Source organism: Neovison vison, chromosome 10, assembly GCF_020171115.1.
Source record: "Neovison vison isolate M4711 chromosome 10, ASM_NN_V1, whole genome shotgun sequence".
Lineage (NCBI taxonomy): Eukaryota > Metazoa > Chordata > Mammalia > Carnivora > Mustelidae > Neogale > Neogale vison.
In genome coordinates, this window is record NC_058100.1 from 6088488 (window position 1) to 6111714 (window position 23227).

General features: G+C 40.9%; 1 protein-coding gene across 1 annotated transcript in view; it reads left to right on the forward strand.

Moving 5' to 3' along the window:
* The window catches only part of ATF6 (activating transcription factor 6), a gene marked incomplete at its 5' end in the record, with an annotated part of 214184 nt that overhangs the window by 68337 nt on the left and 122620 nt on the right, over window positions 1-23227 (forward strand). Inside the window, 3 exons of the mRNA XM_044267818.1 lie at window positions 6415-6546; window positions 12324-12437; window positions 13715-13814. Of these exons, the coding sequence (XP_044123753.1) occupies window positions 6415-6546; window positions 12324-12437; window positions 13715-13814 (346 nt within the window). The remainder of the gene's footprint in view (window positions 1-6414; window positions 6547-12323; window positions 12438-13714; window positions 13815-23227) is intronic.

Here is a 23227-nt window from a genome sequence, read left to right on the forward strand (position 1 = left end):
TAAATAAAATCTTTAAAAAAAAAATACAGAATAGAACCTAATTTAACCTAATCATGAAAAGAGTTTGATTAGACTGTTTTATTAATGTTATGAACTATAAACAGTCATTGCCATTAGTACACTAACCCTTCCCATGACTCTGAGTCATCTCTTTATATTATTAGGAATTTAATTTTTCCAGGGGTGCCTGGGTGGCTCAGGGCGTTAAGCCTCTGCCTTCGGCTTAGGTCATGATCCCAGGGTCCTGGAATCAAGCCCCGCATCGGGCTCTCTGCTTAGAAGGGAGCCTGCTTCCTCCTCTCTCTCTGCCTGCCTCTCTGCCTCTTTGTGATCTCTGTCAAATAAATAAAATCTTAAAAAAAGAAAAAGAAATTTAATTTTTCCAAAATTAACAAAAGCGGTCATTGAATGATGCTAAAACAGTCATGCCAAGAATCTGGAAGTTCACATCCACAGTTCTCTTTTCCTCTTTCATACATTTGGCTACTGTCAGATTCCTTGATAATATTATGGTGGCACAGTTGTACCTAAGACAGTCTTGATTTCTGGCAGTGAAATAAAGCTCTTTCTTGTATTTCAGATAGTCATAAAAACAAGGGAAACATAATTCTACAGTTACTCAGATGGTTAAAATTAGTTTCTCTGGGTCATTTCATAGGGTTCAAGCATTTATAGTTTTTTTTTTTCTTTTGAGCTGAATTGGACAGGTGGTTTGTCTGTAATTTAGCTTAAGAGAAATTTCATTTTAAGACCTTAAAAAAATCTATAAGGAATGGAAGCCAAAGGACAACAACCACCAAAAACAAATAAATGAAAAACTTTAACAGATTCTTTTCAGAATTCTTAGTATGTTACCTTTTCAAAATACATTCTGGGCCAATGAGTAGATAATAAAGGTGAGGCAAACAATGGGTAGGGGTTACTAGAGTGGCTAAGGTTAAAGGTAAATCGCCATTACACTGTGATATTCATTACCTGTATGGGCAGCGGTGAAAAACCAGTGATCACGTAGGCGCCACACCAGTCAACATCAAAGCTGATTTCCGGCCAGTGCAGCTGCTGAGTGACGGTTGCGCAGCTCAGCTTCAGATGGAATCAACTAAGCCGATGGTTAACCTCAGGGCATTTGCTTGGAACAGCCGTAAATCGTGAATTGAAGTGCCTGTCTTCATAGCAATATTAACATCATCAAAAGAACAATGATCAGTAGAAAGGCACTTTCAAACTTCCAAGTATTAATAATGCTGAACACGTTTCCTTTATAAAACGTGCATAAACCATACCGATGTCCACTTTGATTATACCCTTCCACCTGCCGCCTGTCTGGAGGCTCCATCCTTCCCAGAATGTCCACTTCTGTTGCATTCATTGTGGCAAATGTGTAATTTTTAGGGAATGAGATAGGAAGATGTGCAAGACAGGATTATTTAAAATGGTGGCTCTCGAACATTTTGAGTGTGTCTCAGTCACTTAGATGGCTTGTTAAAACACAGAGTCATTGGGCACCATTCCTAGTGTTTCTGGATGAGTCTAAATGGGGTGGGGCCTGAGAATTTGCATTTCTAACCGGCTGTCAGGTGATGCTAATGCTGCCGGTCCAGGTACTGCACTGCGAGAATCAGAGGAAGGTACTTTCTGATCGAGAGAAACTAATGTAGTGTGTTAATTGCTAGTTGATAGTAGGATTCAAGGAAACATAAGTGAAGTTATTCTAGAAGCCATAGCAGCACTTTGGCTTGGCAGTTAACTGTGGGTGATCGAGGGAGCCTCCCTTTTTTAAAGGTTTGTACTCCCTAGCCAGGGCATAGGAAAACAGGGAAACTGTTCTAGTAATCTGCCGTTTTTCAAGTAGTTGAGGTAACTAGGAGATCATTGTAATTCCAGTTTTTCAAAGAAAGAAGGTAGATTCCCCCATTAGAACAGGGAATTTTAACAATCACAGGGAAGATTCTGATACAGAAAGGGAGAGGATAGGGGGGCCTGGCGGGCTCAGTCAGTGGAGCATGTGACTCTTGATCTTGGGAATGTAAGTTTGAGTCCCATGTTGGGAATAGAGATTATTTAAAACATGAAATATTTAAACATAAATAAATAAGAAAAGGACATATCTGAGAGCCAAAATTAAAACAGGAACAAACAGGCTAGTTTTGTTTTTGTTACTTGATTAAATTTCTGGACTTAGTGAAACTGTGGCAGGCAAGGCCATCCCTAATCTAGCCTTGCATTATCATCCTGCTCTCCTTCCTTTCTCCTCTCTCTCTGAGATGATCCCTTTCTCTCAGTGTCCGCGCACACAGTCTCTCCTGCTTTACTTGTAGTTCTCTGAGCAAAACATGCTCTCATACCTGTGCGCTTTCCCCATATACTATTCCATCTGTACGGCATGCCCTCCCTCCCTCCCTCTTCTTTTTCCACCTGTTTATTTATGGCTTTCATTTAAGATCACTTTGTGATCCTTTTACTAGAGATCAGGTGCTTTAGCTGTGGGCTTCCATAGCATTCGGCATTAACCTTTATTATGATGGTAATCACTCTATTTTCTTTCTTTCTTTTTTTTTTAAAGCTTTTATTTATTTATTTGACAGAGAAAGACACAGTGAGAGAGGGAACACAAGCAGAGGGAGTAGGGTAGGAAGAAGCAGGCTTCCCGCAGAGCAGGGAGCCCAATGCCCGGTTGATCCCAGGACCCTGGGATCATGACCTGACCGAAGGCAGATGCTTAACGACTGAGCTTCCCAGGCTCCACCGCTCTGTTATCTTTTATCTGTATCAATACCCTCCCCCATACACTGTAATTTGATTTTTACCTTTTTCAGAATCTTTTTTCAAAATGCTTTTAATCAATTAATTTTTTTTTTTTTTAAAGAGGGAGAGGGAGTGGGGGAATCTTAAGGAGACTCTACACTTTGGGGCTTGATCCCACAGCCCTGAGATCATGACCTGAGCCAAAATCAAGAGTCAGACGCTCAGTGGACTGAGCCACCCAAGTGTCCCTACCTCCTATTATCTTTGAGTCCTTAGCATTGTATAGCGTTCCTGGAACATAATAGGCCATAGTACACATTGAATAAAGGGATAATCAGTCATTCTGAGAAATGTCAACATAATGCGGTTCCAGTGGAGTTCTAATCTTAGGTCCAAGTCTCTGCTTCTTTAGCTACTTAGAGCAAGTTTGTTTAAACTCTTTGAGCCTCAACTTGTACTAAGTCTTCATTCCCTAATATAGTAGATGCTCAAATGGCTGCTGCTGTTTTACTGTATTTGCATCTTGGAAGACAGTTTAACAGTCGTGCGGTATCCTTACGGTCATGATGGGGAATTTTGGACTATGTGCTATAATTAATTCAGAAGTGGTGAAACTTAACATTTTTTATAAGGTTTTCACTAGGGACATGCTCCATGGCTCGATTTCTTTGTTCTGAGTGTTTCAGTATTTTAGTAACAGCTCAGTTGTGGATGTTAGTGGCATGCTGACCCTTGCTTACAAGGAGAATTTCTTTGGCTAATTAGGATCCTGGAGGTTCTTGACTGATTGGTAGACAAGGTGATATTTTTAAAGGAATTGATGAAAATTATTCAGCTGGGATCAAAAAGCTCAATGATATGAATTCAGAATTGGAAGTGGGAGAGGAAGGAAAAAGAAGGTAACGGTTCCGAATCAGTATGTGAGGAGAGTAGGGATTTGGATTAAACCAGACTCAGGAGAAGCAACATGTGGTGTAACTGCCAACAAAGCCTTTGTGATACTCGACTGCCTCAGAGGGAGAAGCGTATCTAGAACGCGGGAAGGAATGAATCTGTTCCATCCTGGCTGGTCATGCCCCCTGAGAAGTACTGTAGCCCGTTCTGGACACCACTTCTGAGAGGCATAGTGATAGGAGAGAGGCCAGATAAGACTCAAGACAGACTGCTTCAAAGAAGAACGTGTGTGGAAAAAAAAAATAGCCTGGAGAAAGCAAGCCTGCGGGGTAGGGGTGGGAGGCGTAGGAGATGTCTTTGGACACTGGAAGGAGGCTTGTTTAGGCTTCTGAGCAGCCACAAAGCCCAGAACTAGAACCAAAGTGTGGAAGTTACAAAGAAGCACATTTCTAGTTATAACCAGGGGAAAGACTTTTCATAATCAGGATGATGGAGCCCCTCTTCATCATTGGAGGGGTTGAGGGAGTACTTGGATGAACAGGGATGTGTCACTAATACAGTGTAGCTGTTGAATTAATGGAGATTCTGTTGCTAATACAGTGTAGCTGTTGAATTAATGGAGATTCTGTAAAGAAAGTTCTTCACTTTATTTTGTTTACAGTGTACATTCCTAAATCGAATGTTTGATACCACGCTTGAAAGATTTAAAAGTAAAATCTTTTTCAGAGAAGTAAGTTGCAAAAAGAAAAAATTCTGCAGTTATCATCACACACTCCGTTTGTCTTCCCTACAAAGTTCTTGCTTCTCTCCTATTTTCGTAAATACTCACCAAGTTAAGTTTTCCAGAGTTTGGTTAGACTCCACTAGGCCTTTTCCCTTATTACAGCGGGGTTCCTGTTGGTCGGGAACATTCAGGCAAACATTGTGCCTGAAAGATAGAATTGTGACAGTGTATCCTCAGTTGTAGTAAAGTTAGATGTTCCACAGGGCTGGTAATTTGGTGGCACACCTTCGAAGGGTTTACAGGATGTCTGAAGTGCTATAGCATACTGTGTGTGGACCTCTGGACAGCAGTGATTCTGGGGGGAAAGAACTGAGGAAAATGGGAAATAAACTAAGAGATCAGAAGATGATTCTAGAAAGATGTACCTGCTTCCTGTTTCCCCTAACACTGCTTTCCTCAGATGCGGAGACAACTGCCCTAGGCTGAGGAACTCCTTCCCTCTTAGAACCACTTTCATTAGCCCTTCTTTCCTCTACCTCTTTGACCTTCTCAGCGGAACCTGGCATCCCTATTATGTTTCCCTTTGCATTTAATTTCGGGATTAGAACTAGTATAAATAGTGTGTGAGGCATTGCAAAATAATGCATACACACACAGAATCTCATTGGTGAGCCAAATCTCTAAGCCCATGATTAGTGAGTTAAAAGTGTTAAATGACTGTACAGTATTGGCTTTACGTGTGTGTGTATGTGTTTTTGTTTGCCGCAAATACTTGGGCCCACCCTGAGGACATGCACTGACAATTGAAAGTATGGGGGAAGATGGGAGAAAGAAGGAAATCGGAAACTTTACATGTAAATAAAAATAGAAGTCTTTTTTTAAAATAATTTTTTTGTGTGGCCCAGTCCGTTAAGCATCAACTTAATTTCAGCTCAAGTCATGATTTCAAGGTCAAGATGGAACCCCACATTGGGCTCTGTACTCAGTGGGGAGTCTGCTTGAGATTTTCTCTATCCCTCTTCCCCCACTTCCACTCATGTGTACACTCTTACTCTCTCCCAAATAAATAAATGAATAAATAAATCTGTGAAAAACATTTATTTTTTGTTACCTGTATTTGATCACCTCCCTTCGGGGATTGTGAAGGGCTAATGCCTTTGGCTGTCCATAAGGAGAAGAGTTCCAATTTCATCTGAAGTGTTCCCTCATTGAAACAGCTTGCAGCATTCAGGAGGACTTCTTATTTCAATTATTATCTGAATTTAAAATTGTTAAATGTATGTTGTACTTCTTTCTACTTTATATATGTATATAACATAATTAAAATAGTTTTTATTTTATTTTTTTAATTTTTTAGATTATTTATTTATTTGATAGACAGAGATCACAAGTAGGCAGAGAGGCAGGCAGAGAGAGAGGAAGGGAGAGAGGAAGGGAAGCAGGCTCCCTTCTGAGCAGATTGCCTGATGTGGGGCTCAATCCCAGTACCTGGGATTATGACCTGAGCTGAAGGCAGAGGCTTTAACTTACTGAGTTACCCAGGCGCCCCTAAAAGAGTTTTTAAAGCATATAGAATACTGATGTTGTTCAAGCAGTTTATTTTTTTAAGATTTTATTTAGTTATTAGAGAGAGAGAGCACGCGCACGTAAGAGCAGGGATGAGGGCCAAGGGAGAAGGAGAGAAGGAGAAGCAGACTCCTCGCTGAGCATGGAACCCGATGGGGGTCTCTGTCCCAGGACCCCGGATCATGAGCTGAGCCAAAGGCAGATGCTAAACCAACTGAGCCCCCCATGCACTCGTGTTGAAGCAGTTTAAAAATGAGGTACTTTTAGGCACAACAAAAATTATTCTCAGAATTGTTTTTCATGTGTATAGGATGCCAGGTGAGGGATATGACCACAGCCATGTGCTATTTTGTTTTCTGTGCCTGGTGTTCATACTGTGTGCATGAACCTCTGAAGGAATTTGGGTTTGCTTTAGAGCTAATGTAGTATGTATACATGTGTCAAACTGTTCTTTCAATTATTGTTTCACTTTTTAAAATTTTCAGCATGTTGGAACAGGATTCCAGGAGAAAAAATCCTAGTGTGAACCCTGCAAATCAAAGGAGGCATCTTCTAGAATTTTCTGCTAAAGAGGCGGAAGACACATCAGATGGTATCATCCAGAAAAGTAACTACAGGTTAGAAGACGGCATGTCTCTGTCTGTTAAAATGATTTAATGAAACTGCCATGGGGAATCATATAGTATAACTTTACATCTAAATCGTTTATGCATAGTTTAATTTGTAGAACAAACAAGTTATTGAGGCCCTTAGTAAATTTTACTGTTAAGGTCAGTTTTAAGAATAAATTTGCTTTTTGAAACCTTTCCCAATTTTGGAATTCTTACGGAGATGTGACCTTAAAAATCTCTGTTTGTGTGTACTAAGATACATGTGGAAGCAAATACAATATATACACATTGTATTACACATAGTGTTTTTAATATAGTTTTTTAAATCTGCCATATGGTTACACGTATGGTGCATGTGATAGTATCATCTTGTGAGGACGGTGATCTGGTGGAGTGATAACGGGTGAGCCTGTGTGCGGTCAGTCATCTGATCAGGTCGTTTATACTTACTGTGATTTTTGTCGGATCTTCCTCTCGTTACGGTTTACCATTCTGGTAAATTTCTCTATATCTTGCCAATAGTAACAGACTTAAAATTTTTTGAAAAGACAAGGTCTGTATTATATCAACTAGAAGCAGACTATAATGGACATTTTCAGAACTCTATACTTTTTGATAAACATTTCCCTGTGTTATTTGAAATTTTTATTAGAACCGAGTGGAGTGTCCTTGACTAACAAAGCAAAGGAAGGTCACAGTGTGGCAACGATTGCACAATATAATGCTTGAGAATCATTAATTTGTTTACTTGTGACTCGTTAAGGTTCTACTGGCCAAGGGCCATAGTAGAATCTTTTTTTAAATTTTTACTGTGACAGCCATATCACTGAATGAAATTACTACTGTAGTCCTGTGGGCTTGTCTCCTTTTAGCCGTCCTAGAATAAAATGCTAGTACTCATTATTTTAGGAATCTGCAGTGTGTCAAGTGTTAAGCATGGCAGAGGCTCCAGAGAATTAAATGGCAGTGAGTGTAACTGACGCGGCGTGTGGGGTGATGGATGTCATAACAATGGGAAATATTAAATAACATTTCTTGCTTCTTTTTAACATGCCCAAATTAGCCATACTTCTGAAATACTGATCTTAGTGCTCACTTAACGGTGTCTTTGAATATTGCTAGAGCTTAATAGTATCTCATTTTACTGCGTAATTTGTCCAAGTTTGCCCTACATGTTCTGCATGTAATTTTGAGTTGTGTTATCCACATGCGAGCCATCGAAACTTACGTTTTAAATTTGATAGCCTTTGGATTTACGAGCATTGAGAATATGCCACGTGCCTTTAGGTACCTATTGCTGGTTGGTTGTTAAAAAAGTAGAGCTAGTTATTGATTATGCACTTGAAATTACAGTTCAGGTAACCTTTACAGCAATACTACCTACCTTGAGCTAACCTCAGTAAATAGCGGCCTTCACCTGTTTGCGTGTGGTGGAGTAAAGTAACATGGGAAGCATAGTGCTCTGGTCATCCTAGTTCAGCCTAGATGTTTGAATGACTTTCAGGCTATAATTTCTCAGCTTTCAAAGTAGTATATGAAAGACAAGCCATTCGCTGTTCCCCACCCCAGAGTCTGGGTTATTGGTATTAGTAAAAAAAAAAAATAGGAAAAGATTATGGATTCTTGACTGCATACAAATATCTTGAAGTATCTAAGATTATTATTGAGGAGCTTAGGGCATGCAAGTTGGTATCAGTCCATCAACTCGATATTCTTGATTTTATCATTATAAATACTAAATAAAAGATACCCGAGAATGCTTGCACAACATTTGAAAGCAGCAGATACAAATGTGTTTTGAACTGCATTTTAGTTGGTTTATTTATACACAGCCATGACACTATACTTTTTTTTTTGACACTATACTTTTTTAATGTATTTTATTTGATTTTTCCGTGTTCCAAGATTCGTTGTTTATGCACCACACCCAGTGCTCCATGCAATACGTGCCCTCCTTAATACCTACCACTAGGCTCCCCCATTCCCGCACCCCACCCTCCAAAACCCTCAGTTTGTTTCTCAGAGTCCACAGTCTCGCGTGCTTCATCTCCCCCTCCAGTTTCCCCCAATTCACTTTTCCTTCCCTTCTCCTAATGTCCTCCATGTTATTCCTTATGCTCCACAAGTAAATGAAACCATATGATAATTGACTCTCCCTGCTTGACTTATTTCACTCAGCATAATCTCCTCCAGTCCCGTCCTTGTTGATACAAAAGTTGGGTATTCATCCTTTCTGATGGAGGTGTAATACTCCATAGTGTATATGGACCACATCTTCCTTATCCATTCGTCCGCTGAAGGGCATCTTGGTTTTTTCCACAGTTTGGTGATTGTGGCCATTGCTGCTGTGAACACTGGGGTACAGATGGCCCTTCTTTTCACTACATCTGTATCTTTGGGGTAAATACCCAGTAGATGACACTGTATTTTTCAATGCAGCTTACTTTTTATTATGTTTCATTTTTTAGGAGAATTATGAGAACTGGTTCAACTAAAAAAGGAGTAGATTATAATTCCATAGTTCATAACATTGCATTCTCTTAGCATATAGTAATTAACTGCATATATGTTTTCAGTTTTAGAAATGTGTGGTTTATAATAAGATGAGCACTTTATTTGTCCAACCAAACTGGGACACTTTTAAGAATGAAAGGGAGTGCTACGTAATAATTACATAAGGACCTCAGGTGTAAATTCGAGACTGTCTTGGATAAATGGGAAGGGATGGTTCATAGAAGGCATCAGCCAGAATAGAATCCCTGGAATAGGGATTAGCTCTTCCTAGCTCTGTCCTTTACTTAAGGATTTATTTGCTGAAATGGTGTCTTTCGATGTGGAATAGCTTGCAAGCAGCCTAGAACCCGACCGCATCAGGATTAGTGTGGACGTGATTGTCTCCAGATTGCATGTTGGCTTAGAGTCTCCCTTTTCTTTTCCCTTCAGCTCCACCCAGTTCTTTTCCTGGTATTTCTCCTATCAGATTTTTATTTTTTTCCCAAAGAATATCTTGGCTGATCAAACAAAGCAAGTTAGCACAGATGTGCAGAAGTCATTACACTAGGGTTTATCACATGGAAATAAAATTATAGATCAAAAATATATCTTCAAAAGTAATTTTAGACTTGTCTGAATGATAGGAGCATTTGTATTTTTTGAAAGTATGAAGACCTGATTTTTTAAACTAAGGCACATGTGACAGGTCTTCATTCTTTCTTTTAAGTGTAGCAAACAGCCTCCCCTGCTAGGCACATTCATCCAGTACAAGGGAGAGGTTTTTTCCTTCTCCCTCAACGCTTAATTTTAGGGCAGTGTGTGTGCAGTTACTACGTGTGCACCATCATTTCTGTGTTATTCCAAACAGTTTAACTCTCAGAGGCAGAGGAGAGGACTGGAGAATGTTCTGGTGCGACTTGAAGGGAAGAATGATGTGTGTATCCTCAGCTGTTGCTTTTTTTCCGTGGTGTGTGGCATACAGAGAAGTCTGTAACTTTTCTCTTGAAGGTAGTTTTCTGGTCGGCCAAAATTATTTTTGTCACGGAGGCCAGTTATTTCAGTGTTGCCAAATTCAGTGGAAACTTCTGTCTTCGTCTTGATCTTTCCTCCGCATCTGGCCATGTGGATCCCTCCTTTCTTGAAACATTCTCCCTTTCGTTGCTACATTTTTCAGTTTCCATCTTTTTCACTGGCCTCTGTCTCAGTCATCTTTCTGGGCTCCTCCTTCATCCAAATCTCATCGTCCGGAACTGTGGACTTTTAGTTTTCTTCCTGCTTCTGTGACTCATCCGTAATCTAGTGCACAATCCCAGTCTCTGTGTCCTGACAACTGAATTTATATTTCTCCGTCTCCAGACTGCTCATCCCAGTAGTTTCCTTGATGTCTTTATCTTTTCCAATTTATTTATTTATTTATTTATTTAGTCTTTCTCTTTTTTTGAACATTTCAAACTTAACACACACGCGGCAGAACTCTCGGCGCCTCTCTGCATTCATCCTCCGGCCGCTTCTCCCCGGCAGTCCTCCTCGCTCTGTCACTTGGCCGGAGACCCTGATTCCTCCCTTTCAACAAGCGCCACTGATACGCTTCCCCGAAAGTATCTTGCGCTGGTTCACCGCTCTCCGGCCCAGCACCTTAGTCCTGCTAGCTTCAGCTCTTGCCTGGCTTCCAGCTCTCTCCTCACTGGTCTCTGAGCTTCCCCGGTGACCTCCATTGAATCCATTTTTGGTACAGTGGCAGGGGCAAGGATACACTGAAATACATCACTTCTCTCCTTAAGTAATACCTTATAATCTGGTCCCCCCCTTTTTTTAAAAGATTTTATTTCTTCATTTGAGAGAGAGAGGGGCCAAGAGGATGAGTAGGCAGAGGGCCAGAGGGAGTGGGAGAGGGCAAGCAGACCTCCCTGCTGAGCAGGGAGCTGACACGGAGCTCCTTCCCCAGACCCTGAGGTCATGGCCTGAGCCAAAGTCAGATGCTTAACTGACCGAGCCACCCAGGCACCCCCTGGTCTCTGTCTTTCTAACCTTGTCTTGTGTTTCCCTCACTTGCTCACAACTCTTCAGTGGGTGAGTGGTCTTCTTTAAGTTCCTGAAGGCCACCTTCTCCTGACCTGTGTCTGTCTAGATCACTCTCTCCCCAGTTATTATGGTACTGGCTGCTTCTCATCCTTTAGGCCATTTCAGACCATTTCCTCTAAAGTAGAGACTGCCATTGGTTTTCTATTTCTAGTTAGATTCTTAATTTGGATTTATTTGATGTATCTGTTCTCTTATATTTGGTGCATCTCTGCCGTTAAGGTCTCTGAGGATAGGGACTCATTTTGCTTGCTCCCCGTTGGACTCCTAGCGCAGGGCCTGGCACATAGTTGGTATTCAGTAAATACTGGTTCAGTGAATTAATGAAAAGTGTGAATCTAGCCGTGTCTGATTTTGTGTTTACATTTTTTCTTTTTGAGTGTTAGTTAAGTATTTAGTCTTCTAAATCTAGAGCATTGAATATAAAGAAATTCAAGACAGATCTAAGATTTGTTAGTGAGAAAGGTTACAATAGCGGCAGAAGAGAATAAACAGTGTTGATGCCCCCAGTCAGCTTCTGACTTTCAGCCTGGATTTTGCTCCCTCCATCACACCACGGATAATGAATTCAGTATGACAGTTAGGAAGGTATATTTTTCGAAGCTAATGGAGTCCCTGACTGGTTAATGTTACTTTGGTGTTTAATTAGTGACTTGGATTCTTCCCTGACTCTAAAATTTATATTCAACTTTTCAGCACTCACTTCTTTCCCACCGAGTGTTTTATGCTCTTCCTTTCCCCCACCACACACAGTTTTAAGGAGACTTGAGTTTTGTTATCACAGAATTGTGAATGACCACAAAACTTCAGTCTGTTCACCCAATACTATCTTTCCTGTCAGTCAGTGGGTCCTTCCCCCACGTCCCTTCCTGTGTTACCTCTGTTCCAGCAGCACTATGTATGCCTCAAGTTCACGGAAGACACGGACCTTGTGTTTTCGTCGTTTCCTTAGTTTTTGACACATAGTCATTGCTCAATAAATGGTGACTGGATAAATGTGAATTACCATGACAATCTGCAGAACATTGGAAAGTGACATTTGTGCCACATGGTCTACACTTCCCTCCTTTTCTGTTGCATTTGCTTCCGTCTTGCACTATATCCTATTTACTATATTTTTATTTCCATGAAAAGTTAATACTAGTAATGACTTTCTTATAGCAAACTACTTAGGAATTTAAGACACAAGGTTTTGTGCATATGTTTTTCAGATATGATCATTCTGTTTCAAATGACAAGGCCCTCATGGTCCTAAGTGAAGAACCACTGCTCTATATCCCTCCGCCTCCTTGTCAGCCCCTGATTAACACCACCGAATCTCTCAGGTGAGTGTTGTAGATCGTCACACAAATATCTGAGTGGGTTCCTGGGCTTAGCTTTGGAACGTAGAAAGTTGTTCAGATTAGTTAAGTGACTGGGAGAAGCTCTGATTGTGTGTTGGACAGTCATAGGCTTAGCAGTTGTTGTCCAGTTTCCCCAGCAACCTGATAAAGATGGCGATGGACTATGCCGCGTGGTAGTGTTTGGTTGCTACTTAAATATGCCTTATTTGAAAACTACAGAATGATATACTTATAGGATGTTAGACTTGAGAAGCGGTAACATTCACAGGAGAAGGGGCCTTTTTCATCAACTTAGGAAGACAACAATTTGAAGAGAATGATTCTAGAGGTATTTTCCCATTAGGGCACACCTTACCATTCCTCATCTCCTTTTCCCTTGAATATTTTCCTTTGATTTTGGATTCTTTTCTTGAACTTCAAAAATTACTTCCTTTTTTTAAGTCATAATCACCTCTAGTTAAGTAAACATCGTCTAACATCTTCACAGCTGCTGTAAAAAGTAAGCACAATAAATGGAACCTATATTTGAACTTGTCCTTTTTTTATTTGCAGTGTTGGGAATTTTGGTTTATAGTGCATTGAAATTTATTTCTTTCCTTTTTTTTTTCCATGAGCAGTTGAGTTCATTCTTTTCCTTTTCCCCAAAATAGTATGATTTTCAAAGGCTTTAATGTGTCCATTTCCTGGTAGGATCCTATAGTTTACTAAATGCTCTTCAGTGTCTCCAGGGTTGTGCGTATGTAGCCCAAGAGCAGAAACAGGAAGTACTCTTCTGTGAAAAAACCTTTGCATTCATTTTTTATATTTGGAATGTATTTAGTTATGGGTTTTTTAAAAAACCTGAACTCATGATTGAGGAGTCTACGATATAAAAATGCATGTCGTATTAAAATAACTTAACATTAGTATCTTAGCTTTTTCAAATCAGAAAGGAATATCGAATCATTAGGCACTAGGCATGCTATTTGGACCTTAGAGAATGTGATTAAATGAATTTTTTAAAATAAATATTTTTATTTATTTGATAGAGATCACAAGTAGGCAGAGAGGCAGGCAGAGAGAGAGGAGGAAGCAGGCTCCCCGGTGAGCAGAGAGCCCGATGCGGGGCTCGATCCCAGGACCCTGGGATCATGACCTGAGCCGAAGGCAGAGGCTTTAACCCACTGAGCCACCCAGGTGCCCCTGATTAAGTTAATTTTAACCAAAGGTGAGAAATTTATTTCTTTGAAGTATGCTTAATTAACTAAGCTGTTTTATAGGTTAAATCATGAACTTCGAGGATGGGTTCACAGACATGAAGTGGAAAGGACCAAGTCAAGAAGAATGACAAATAATCAACAGAAAACCCGTATTCTTCAGGTTTGTTTCTGCTTGTCTTTGAACAGTGGTTGGCATACGGGTTGGCCTTCTTCCTTCAGATGGGTTGTTTTCTTCCCTGAAAAACTGGAAAACTTGAACTTCAGTCACTTCCCACTGGCTCCTGCTGCTTCGGATGCAGCCATCACTGCCCCTGAAGCCCTGGTCCCAGGTAGCACTAATAGCTCTTGCCCGGGTCTCGTGCTCCTTCCTGCTCTCTCCCTCAAATTTACTTTCAAGCCAGGGATTCCGGTGCATGGACATCTGTATCAAATGTTTTTGGCACAAATGGTATGATAAAGGGTACTGTTTGTCTCCTCTGTTCTTAGAGCTTTTCAGAAAGAAGGTTTTAAAACATAGGACAGCTTAGAAATGGAGGCACATCTTCCTGGAGAGCATTTTTGAACTTAGATGTGTGAGTCTGGCTACGGGTTAATGGCAGCTCTTATTTAGAACTTATTTAGCTGGGCCTCCTTTTGGGGGGGTATTAGGATTTTATTTTATTTATTTAATTTTTTTTATTATTATTTTTTAAAGATTTTATTTATTTATTTGACAGACAGAGATCACAAGTAGGCAGAGAAGCAGGCAGAGAGGAGGAAGCAGGCTCCCTGCTGAGCAGAGAGCCCGATGCGGGGCTCGATCCCAGGCCCCTGGGACCATGACCTGAGCCGAAGGCTGAGGCTTTAACCCACTGAGCCACCCAGGCACCCCTAGGATTTTATTTTTAAGTAATCTTTGCACCCAACATGGGGCTCGAACTTCGAACTCTGAGATCAGGAGTCACATGCTCTACCTACTGAGTCAGCCAGGTGCTGCAGATGAGCTTCCATTTTCATGTTTACCACAAAGCACCATTTGTGGTCATTCCATCATTTGTAAGCTACTCATTACTTCTGAAGCACTTAGACTAGCAACTGGCACATTCTAAGCTCCCAACAAACATTACCTATGATAGAGAGAGGCAAGATGGCGGAGGAATAGCAGATTGAAATGACATCGGATCCTAGGAGTTCAGCTAGATAGTTATCAAACCATTCCAAACATCTCAAACTCATCAGGAGATAAAAGAGAAGAAGAGTAGCAATTTTAGGAACAGAAAATCAACCACTTTCTGAAAGGTAGGACATGTGGAGAAGTGAATCCGAAGCAACGGGAAGATAGACCACGGCGGGAGGGGCCTGCTCCCAGCGAGCGGTAGAGCAGTGGAGCACAAAATCAGAACTTTTAGAAATCTGCTCCTCTGAGGGACATTGCTCCAGAGGCTAAGCAAGGGTAAAGCCCTCACGGGGACAGTGTGGTCTCAGGTCTCACAGTCACAGAAAGATCAGGGGTGTCTGAGCGTGGCAGACCTGCCAGGTATCAGAGCAGGGTAGCTGGCTAGAGAGACGGAGCTGAGGAGTGAGCTCTCAGCTGGGGTTACCTTAAACCAGGATCCGTGGCACAGTTGGGCCACTGCTCTTGGAGCAGGGACCCCACAAGTGGCAAATCTAGGGAGGCTCACCTTTTTCCTCCAGAAGGAGCAGCGAGGCAGGAATCTGCTGGGTTTGGAGTCTCCAAATGGGGCTGTGCGCTAGAGACAAAAATGCTCGGTCACAGGCTGGGTGAGCTCGGAGTGTGGCCGGAGACCAGGAAGACAGGAGAGATTGACTGCTTTTCTCTGAGGACACACTGAGGAGTGCAACCCCAAGCTCTCGGCTCCTCTGGGCCGGAGATTGGGAGGCTGCCATCTCCATTCCTATCCTCCAAAGTGGTATGGAATGCGTTCAGGAAATAAAAGCTCCGAGAGTGAACCCAAGCAGATTACTTACCCTGGTCCCTGGCAAGGGCGGTGCAGTTCCACCCTGGGCAAAGACATTTGCGAGTCACTGCAACAGGCCCCTCTGCAGAAGATTAGCAAGAACATCTGGCCAAGATTAAGCTCACCAATCAAGGAGAACAGCGGAACCCTAGAGCTAGGGGAAAGCAACTCATAGAATTCATGGCTTTTTCTCCATGATCCTTTAGTCTTGCAAAGTTAAATTTTTTTCTAAAAGATTTTATTTATTTATTTGACACAGAGAGAGAGATTGCAAGTAGGCAGAGAGGTAGACAGAGAGGGGAAAGCAGGCTCCCCGCTGAGCAGAGAGCCCGATGCGGGGCTTGATCCCAAGACCCTGAGATCATGACCTGAGCTGAAGGCAGAGGCTTAACCCACTGAGCCACCCAGGCGCCCAAGTTAAATTTAAAAAAAATTTTTTTTCCTTACTCTATCTTTTTAACTTTTCCTCTTTCCTCTTTTAACTATTTCATCTTAATAGAACCTTTCTAAAAAAAAAAAAATCATTTTAAACCTTCACTGTTATAGTCATATTTTATCCCTTCATTGTATTTAACCTTATATTTTGTATACATAATGGGTGTTTTGTTTTTGTTTTTGTTTTTCTTTTAGATTTTATTTATTTATTTGACAGACAGAGATCACAAGTAAGCAGAGAGGCAGGCAGAGAGAGAGGAAGGGAAGCAGGCTTCCTGGTGAGTAGAGAGCCTGATGTGGGGCTCAATCTCAGGACCCTGGGATCATAACCTGAGCCGAAGGCAGAGGCTTTAAACCACTGAGCCACCCCGGTGCCCCAGGTTTTTTTTTCCTAAAAAATTTGGGATACAATTTCTTCTAATAGATCAAAATATACCCTAATCTAGCACATGACTTTGTTCTAGTTTCCACCCTGAGCACATTCTTTCCTCTTTTTTTCCCCTCTTTTTCCAATCAATCTTACTACTTCCATTTTTAGAATTTTTAAAAAAAATTTTCATATTCCATCCCTTCATCGTGTTTACCCTTATTTTTGTATATATATGTTTTTCTCTCTTTAAAATTTTGGGAGGTAGTGTCTTCTAAGAGACCAGAATACATCCAAAAGCTAGTGGGTGGCTCTGTTCTTTTTATCCAGTCTAATATATAAATATTATTTTTTATTTTTAAATTTTTATTTCTTTTTTCCCCTCTTTTCACTCCCCCAGTTTTGGATCTCTTCTGGTTTGGTTAGTGTACATTTTTCTGGGGTCTTTGCCACCCTTTTAGTATTTTATTCTCTTGTTCATATATTTTTATCTGGATAAAATGACAAGGTAGAACCCCCCCCCCCAAAAAAAAAGTTCATAGCAAGAGGCAGTACCGATGGCTAGGGACCTAATCAATATGGATGTTGATAGTATGTCAGAACTAGCGTTCAGAACGACGATTCTCAAGGTGCTAGCTGGCCTCAAAAAAAGACATGGAAGATAATAGAGAATTCCTTTCTGGGGAAATAAAATCCCTTTCTGGAGAGATAAAAGGACTAAAATCTAACCAAGTTGAAATAAAAAAAGCTGTTAATGAGGTGCAATAAAAAATGGAGGCTTGGGGCGCCTGGGTGGCTCAGTGGGTTAAGCCTCTGCCTTCGGCTCGGGTCATGGTCTCAGGGTCCTGGGATCAAGCCCCACATCGGGCTCTCTGCTCAGCAGGGAGCCTGCTTCCTCCTCTCTCTCTGTCTGCCTCTCTGCCTACTTGTGACCTCTGTCTGTCAAATAAATATATCAATCTTTAAAAAAAAAAAAATGGAGGCTCTTACTGCTGGGATAAATGAGGCAGAAGAGAGAACTAGTGATATAGAAGACCAAATGATGGAGAATAAAGAAGCTGAGCAAAAGGGAGACAAACAACTATTGGACCATGAGGGGAGAATTCAAGAGAGAAGTGATGCCGTAAGTCGAAACAATATTAGAATAATTGGGATTCCAGAAGAAGAAGAAGGGGGGGGCAGAAGGTATATTGGAGCAAATTATAGTAGCGAATTTTCCTGATATGGCAAAGGGAACAAGCTTCAAAATCCAGGAGGCACAGAGAACCCCCCTCAAAATCAATAAAAATAGGTCCACACCCTGTCATCTAATAGTAAAACTTACAAGTCTTAGTGACAAAGAGAAAATCCTGAAAGCTCAGGACAAGAAGTCTGTAAAATACAATGGTAGAAATATTAGATTGGCAGCAGACTTATCCACAGAGACCTGGCAGGCCAGAAAGAACTGGCTTGATACATTCAGAACACTAAATGAGAAAAATATGCAGCCAAGAATACTATATCCAGCTAGACTATCATTGAAAATAGAAGGAGAAATAAAAAGCTTCCGAGAAAAAAATTAAAAGAATTTGCAAACACCAAACCAGTCCTATAGGATATATTGAAAGGAGTCCTCTAAGCAAAGAGAGACCCTAAAAGTAGTAGACCAAAAAGGAACAGAGATAATACACAGTAACAGTCACTTTACTGGCAATACAATGGCATCAAATTCATATCTTTCAGTAGTTACCCTGAATGTAATGGGCTACATGCCCCAATCAAAAGGCACAGGGTATCAGAATGGATAAAAATCCAAAACCCGAGGAGTCAAGATGGCGGAGAAGTAGCAGGCTGAGACTACTTCAGCTAGCAGGAGATCAGCTAGAGAGCTTATCTAAAGATTGCAAACACCTGCAAATCCATCAGCAGATCGAAGAGAAGAAGAACAGCAATTCTAGAAACAGAAAAACAACCACTTTCTGAAAGCACTTGCCAGGACCATTCCCATTCTCAGGACAATTTGGGGGAAGAGGGAACGCACTCTGCCTCTCTTGCTAAGATTTCTTCTGACCACCGATTGGGAAATTATAATTTTCAAGAACAAAAGCCAGGACTTCATCAGCCCTGAGTGGGGAAAATCGTACAAAAGCAAAAACAAAACAAAAATGAAACAGTTGAGAATGTGCAATGTGGAAAGGATGAAGCCAAAGGAAGATGATTGGTGAGTGGACTAAAGGCAGGCAGGAAATGGCCTCCATAACTGTCCCCAAAGGCCTCACGGCCAACCCTTTACCTAGATTTACTTTTTTATTATTATTATGTTCAGTTAGCCACTGTACAGTCATCATTAGTTTTTGATGTATTGTTCAATGATTCAGTAGTTGTGTATAACACTCAGTGCTCATCTTAGCATGTGCCCTCCTTAATACCCATCACTGGGCTATCCCCACCCCCCCATCCCCTCCTCTCTGTAACCCTCAGTTTGTTTCCCAGAGTCCACAGTATCTCATGGTTTGTCTCCTCCTCCGATTACCCCCCCATTTATTTTTCCCTTCTTTCTCCTAATGTCCTCCATGTTATTCCTTATGTTCCACAAGTAAGTGAAACCATATGATAAAAAAAAAAAAATCCAAAACCCATCAATGGGCTATCTATAAGAAACTCATTTTTGACCCAAAGACACCTCCAGAAGTGAGGGGGTAGAAAACAATTTACCATGCTAATGGACATCAAAAGAAAGCGGGGGTGGCAATCCTTATATCAGATAAATTAGACTTTTTAAGCCAAAGACTATAATAAGAGATGAGGAAGGACACTATATCATACTCAAAGGGTCTGTCCGACAAGAAGGTCTAACAATTTTAAATATCATCTATGCCCCAAATATGGGAACAACCAAATGTATAAACCAATTAATAACAAAATCAAAGAAACACATCGACAATAATACAATAATAGTAGGGGACTTTAACACCCCCCTCACTGAAAGGGACAGATCATCCAAGTGGTAGGTCAAGAAGTAAATAAAGGCCTTAAGTGACACACTGGACCAGATGGACATCACAGATATATTCACAACATTCCATCTCACAGCAACGGCATACACATTATTCTCTAGTGCACATGGAACATTCTCCAGAATAGATCACATCCTGGGTCACAAATCAGGTCTCAACCAGTACCAAAAGATTGGGATCATTCCCTACATATTTTCAGACCACAATGCTCTCAAGCTAGAACTCAAATACAAGAGGAAATTTGGAAAGAATTAAAATACATGGAGGCTAAGGAGTATCCTACTAAAGAATAAATGGGTCGACTAGGAAGTTAAGAATTGAAAAAATTCATGGAAACACATGAAAATGGAAACACAACTATCCAAAATCTATAGGACACAGCTAAGGTAGTCCTGCAAGGAAAGTATATAACAAGCCTTTCTCAAGAATCAAGAAAGGTCTTAAGTACACAACCTAACCCTACACCTAAAGGAGCTGGATAAAGAACAGCAAAGAAAGCCTAAACCCAGCAGGAGAAGAGAAATCATAAAAATCAGAGCAGAAATCAATGAAATAGAAACCAAAAGAACAGTAGAACAGATCAGCAAAATTAGGAGCTGGTTCTTTGAAAGAATTAGTAAGATTGATAACCCCCTGGCCAGACTAATCAAAAAGAAAAGAGAAAGGACCCAAATAAATAAAATCATGAATGAAAGAGGAGAGATCACAACCAACACCAAAGAAATACAAACAATTATAAGAACATATTATGAGCAACTATATGTGAGCACATTTGACCATCTGGAAGAAATGGATGCATTCCTAGAGACATATAAAGTACCAAAACTGAACCAGGAAGATATAGAAAACTCGAACAGTGGGGTTGGAGATTAGAGTTTAAATTGAAAGATGAGTGGCTTTGTTAGATCGAATAGCCGTTCTAGAGAAGGCTTCTCTGAAGAGCGCTTGAGAAGGATTGTCAGGGTGATTAATGCTGGGTGTTTTAACAACTAGTCTCAAAATCTCAGTAGCTAAGTGGAATAAGAATTGGTTTCTCACATACACAAAGTTTGCTGTAGCTCTCTGGGGTGGCTTTCCTTCAAGCAGGGACTAAGGAATCCAGGTTCTTTCCCCTTTGTGACCCCAACAACTTGAAATTCTTCACTTCTAGCTTCGGATGTTGGGGAAGAGAGGGTTTTGGAAGATTGTGAAGAATGTTTTAGGGATCCAGCCTGGACAGTAGCCAGTGTCCAATTGACTAAAACTCTTGTCACTTTTTACGGTTTGTCTTGCAGTAGGTTAGGCAAATGTCATCTTCTGTGTACTTAACGAAGAAGAAAATGATTTGGTGAGAATATTGCTTTTGTGGTAACAAAAAACGAAGGCGTAAGCGGTGTAAAGATCCAAGGGGAAATCTAGAGAAAGAGCTTCTGGAAAAGGGGAACAGCACATATGAAGACTGTCTGGAGGAAACCATCTGGATATTTGAGGAGCATCAAACAGTTGTCTAAGGCCGGACTGTGGTGTCTGAGGGTGGAGTAGTAGATGATGACATCAGAGAGGCAGCAGAGGCTAATTCATATCAAACCTCGTGGGCTGTGGTGAGAAGCATTGAGAGCTTTGCTCAGGGGAGTGACTTGATCTGATTGCTGACCACCCCCAAGCCAAGATTTTCTTGCTTTTCAGCAAATTGACTGTAATGTGACTAGGCGTAGTTTTCTTTTTCTTTTTTTTAATTTAAATTCAATTACTTAACATATAGTGTATTACTAGTTTCAGAGGTAGAGGTCAGTGATCCTTCAGTTGTGTATAATACCCAGTGCTCATTACATCTCGTGCCCTCCTTAGTGTCCCTCACTCAGGTGCCCCATCACCTTATGCTCCTCCTCTCCAGCAACTTTCATTTTGTTTCCTGTGGTTGAGAGTCTCTTATGGTTTGTCTCCATCTCTCTGATTTCATCTTGTTTTATTTTTCCCTCCCTTCCCCTATCCTCTCTCCTGTTTCTTAAATTCTACATACGAGTGAGATCATATAATTGTTTTTCTCTTATTGACATATTTTGCTCAGCATAATACCCTCTAGTTCCATCCACAGTGTTGCAAATGGCAAGATTCTGTTTTGGGGTTTTTTTTGGATGGCTGAGTAAAACTCCATTGGGTACACCCCCCGACCCCACCCGGGCATCTTCTTTATCCATTCATCTGTCGATGGACATATGGGCTCTTTCCATTGTTTGGCTGTTGTGAACATTGCTGCTATAAACATTGGATTTTTAAAAGATTCATTTAGCTGCTGCTACACAGAGTAGACAGTGGAGGGAGCTTGAGTGGAAGTAGGGAAACAGTTGAGAAGCGCTTTTGGTAGGCTGGGTGAGAGATCATTTCAGCCCTTACTAGTGTGGTAGGTGTGAAAGTGGGGGGAAGTCTGTGAATGCCAAATGTATCTTGAAAGTAGTGCTGTTGGAAATTGCTGATGTAAGAGTAGAAGGTATCACTAATAATTTCTGTGCCTTGCCTACTGGAGGGCTAGTGATGCCGTTTACTGAGACTGAGACTACGAAAGGAGGAGTTGGAGGCAGGAATCAAGAGATTTTATTTTATTATTACTATTATTATTTTTTAAAGATTTTATTTATTTATTTGGCAGACAGAGACCACAAGTAGGCAGAGAGGCAGGCAGAGAGAGAGGAAGGGAAGCAGAAAGCCCGATGTGGGGCTCGATCCCAGGACCCTGGGATCATGACCTGAGTTAAAGGCAGAGGCTTCAAACCACTGAGCCACCCAGGTGCCCCAAAACAAGAGATTTTAATAGGAAAAAAAAGATTTAAATATCTCTTAAGTTCAATATGACTACAGTCAGGTAGATAGTCAAGTGGACTGTCATCTAGGTTTGGAGTTCAGGGGCAAGGTCAAGACTGGAAGTTTAGTCTGAGATGAGAGCAGCAGCAGTAAAAAGGAAAGAGGTATGGAACTGAGCCCTGGGCCAGCTCCCACATTAGAGGACAAAAGAGAAGGAAGAGGAGTGGTTGGCCCATGGATAAGAAAAAATGTAGGATAGGGACGCCTGGGTGGCTCAGTCGGTTAAGTGGCTGCCTTCAGCTAGGGTCATGATCCCAGAGTCCTGGGATTGAGTCCCACATCCAGCTTCTTGCTCAGCGGGGAGCCTGCTTCTCTATCTGTCTCTGCATGGCACTCCTCCACCTGCTTATACTCTGTCCCTGACAAAGAAATAAATAAAATCTTAAGGAAAAAAAAGAAAAAGAAAAAGAAATAATAATGTCCCAAAACCCAAAAAAAGTTTTATAAGAAGGGGATGTGATTAACTATTACTAAAGAAGAGATAATGATTAGGATGAAGATTGAGAAATTTACCAGTGGATTTGATTATTAGAATTTGTTAGTGACCTTGATGAATCCTTTCATTGGAATGGCAGTGACAAAGCCCAATTGATGTGGATTCAGTAAGTAATAACAAACGGAGAAGTAGAGAAAATTATTTTAAGATGATCCCCATTAATAGGAGCAGGGAGATGGAGTAGCTATAAGAATTAAATAAGAGGTTTTATTTTTAGATGGTATATATTTCACCAGGTTTACAAGTGTTTATATGCTAATGGAAACACGTTAGATTTTTGATTATTTGGAAACTAATTGGGAGCAGTGTATGTGATATGTTCACAAGTACACTAAAAGGATATTGAGAAAGATGAACGTTTAACTGTTATGGGGCTGTTATCATCAGTAAAATAATGAGCGTTGGTCTGGAGGAGCCCAAGCTTTGAGATTCTGTGATTTTCCAGTCTGGGCCTCTCTGGTACCTTTTGTTCATGCATTACGG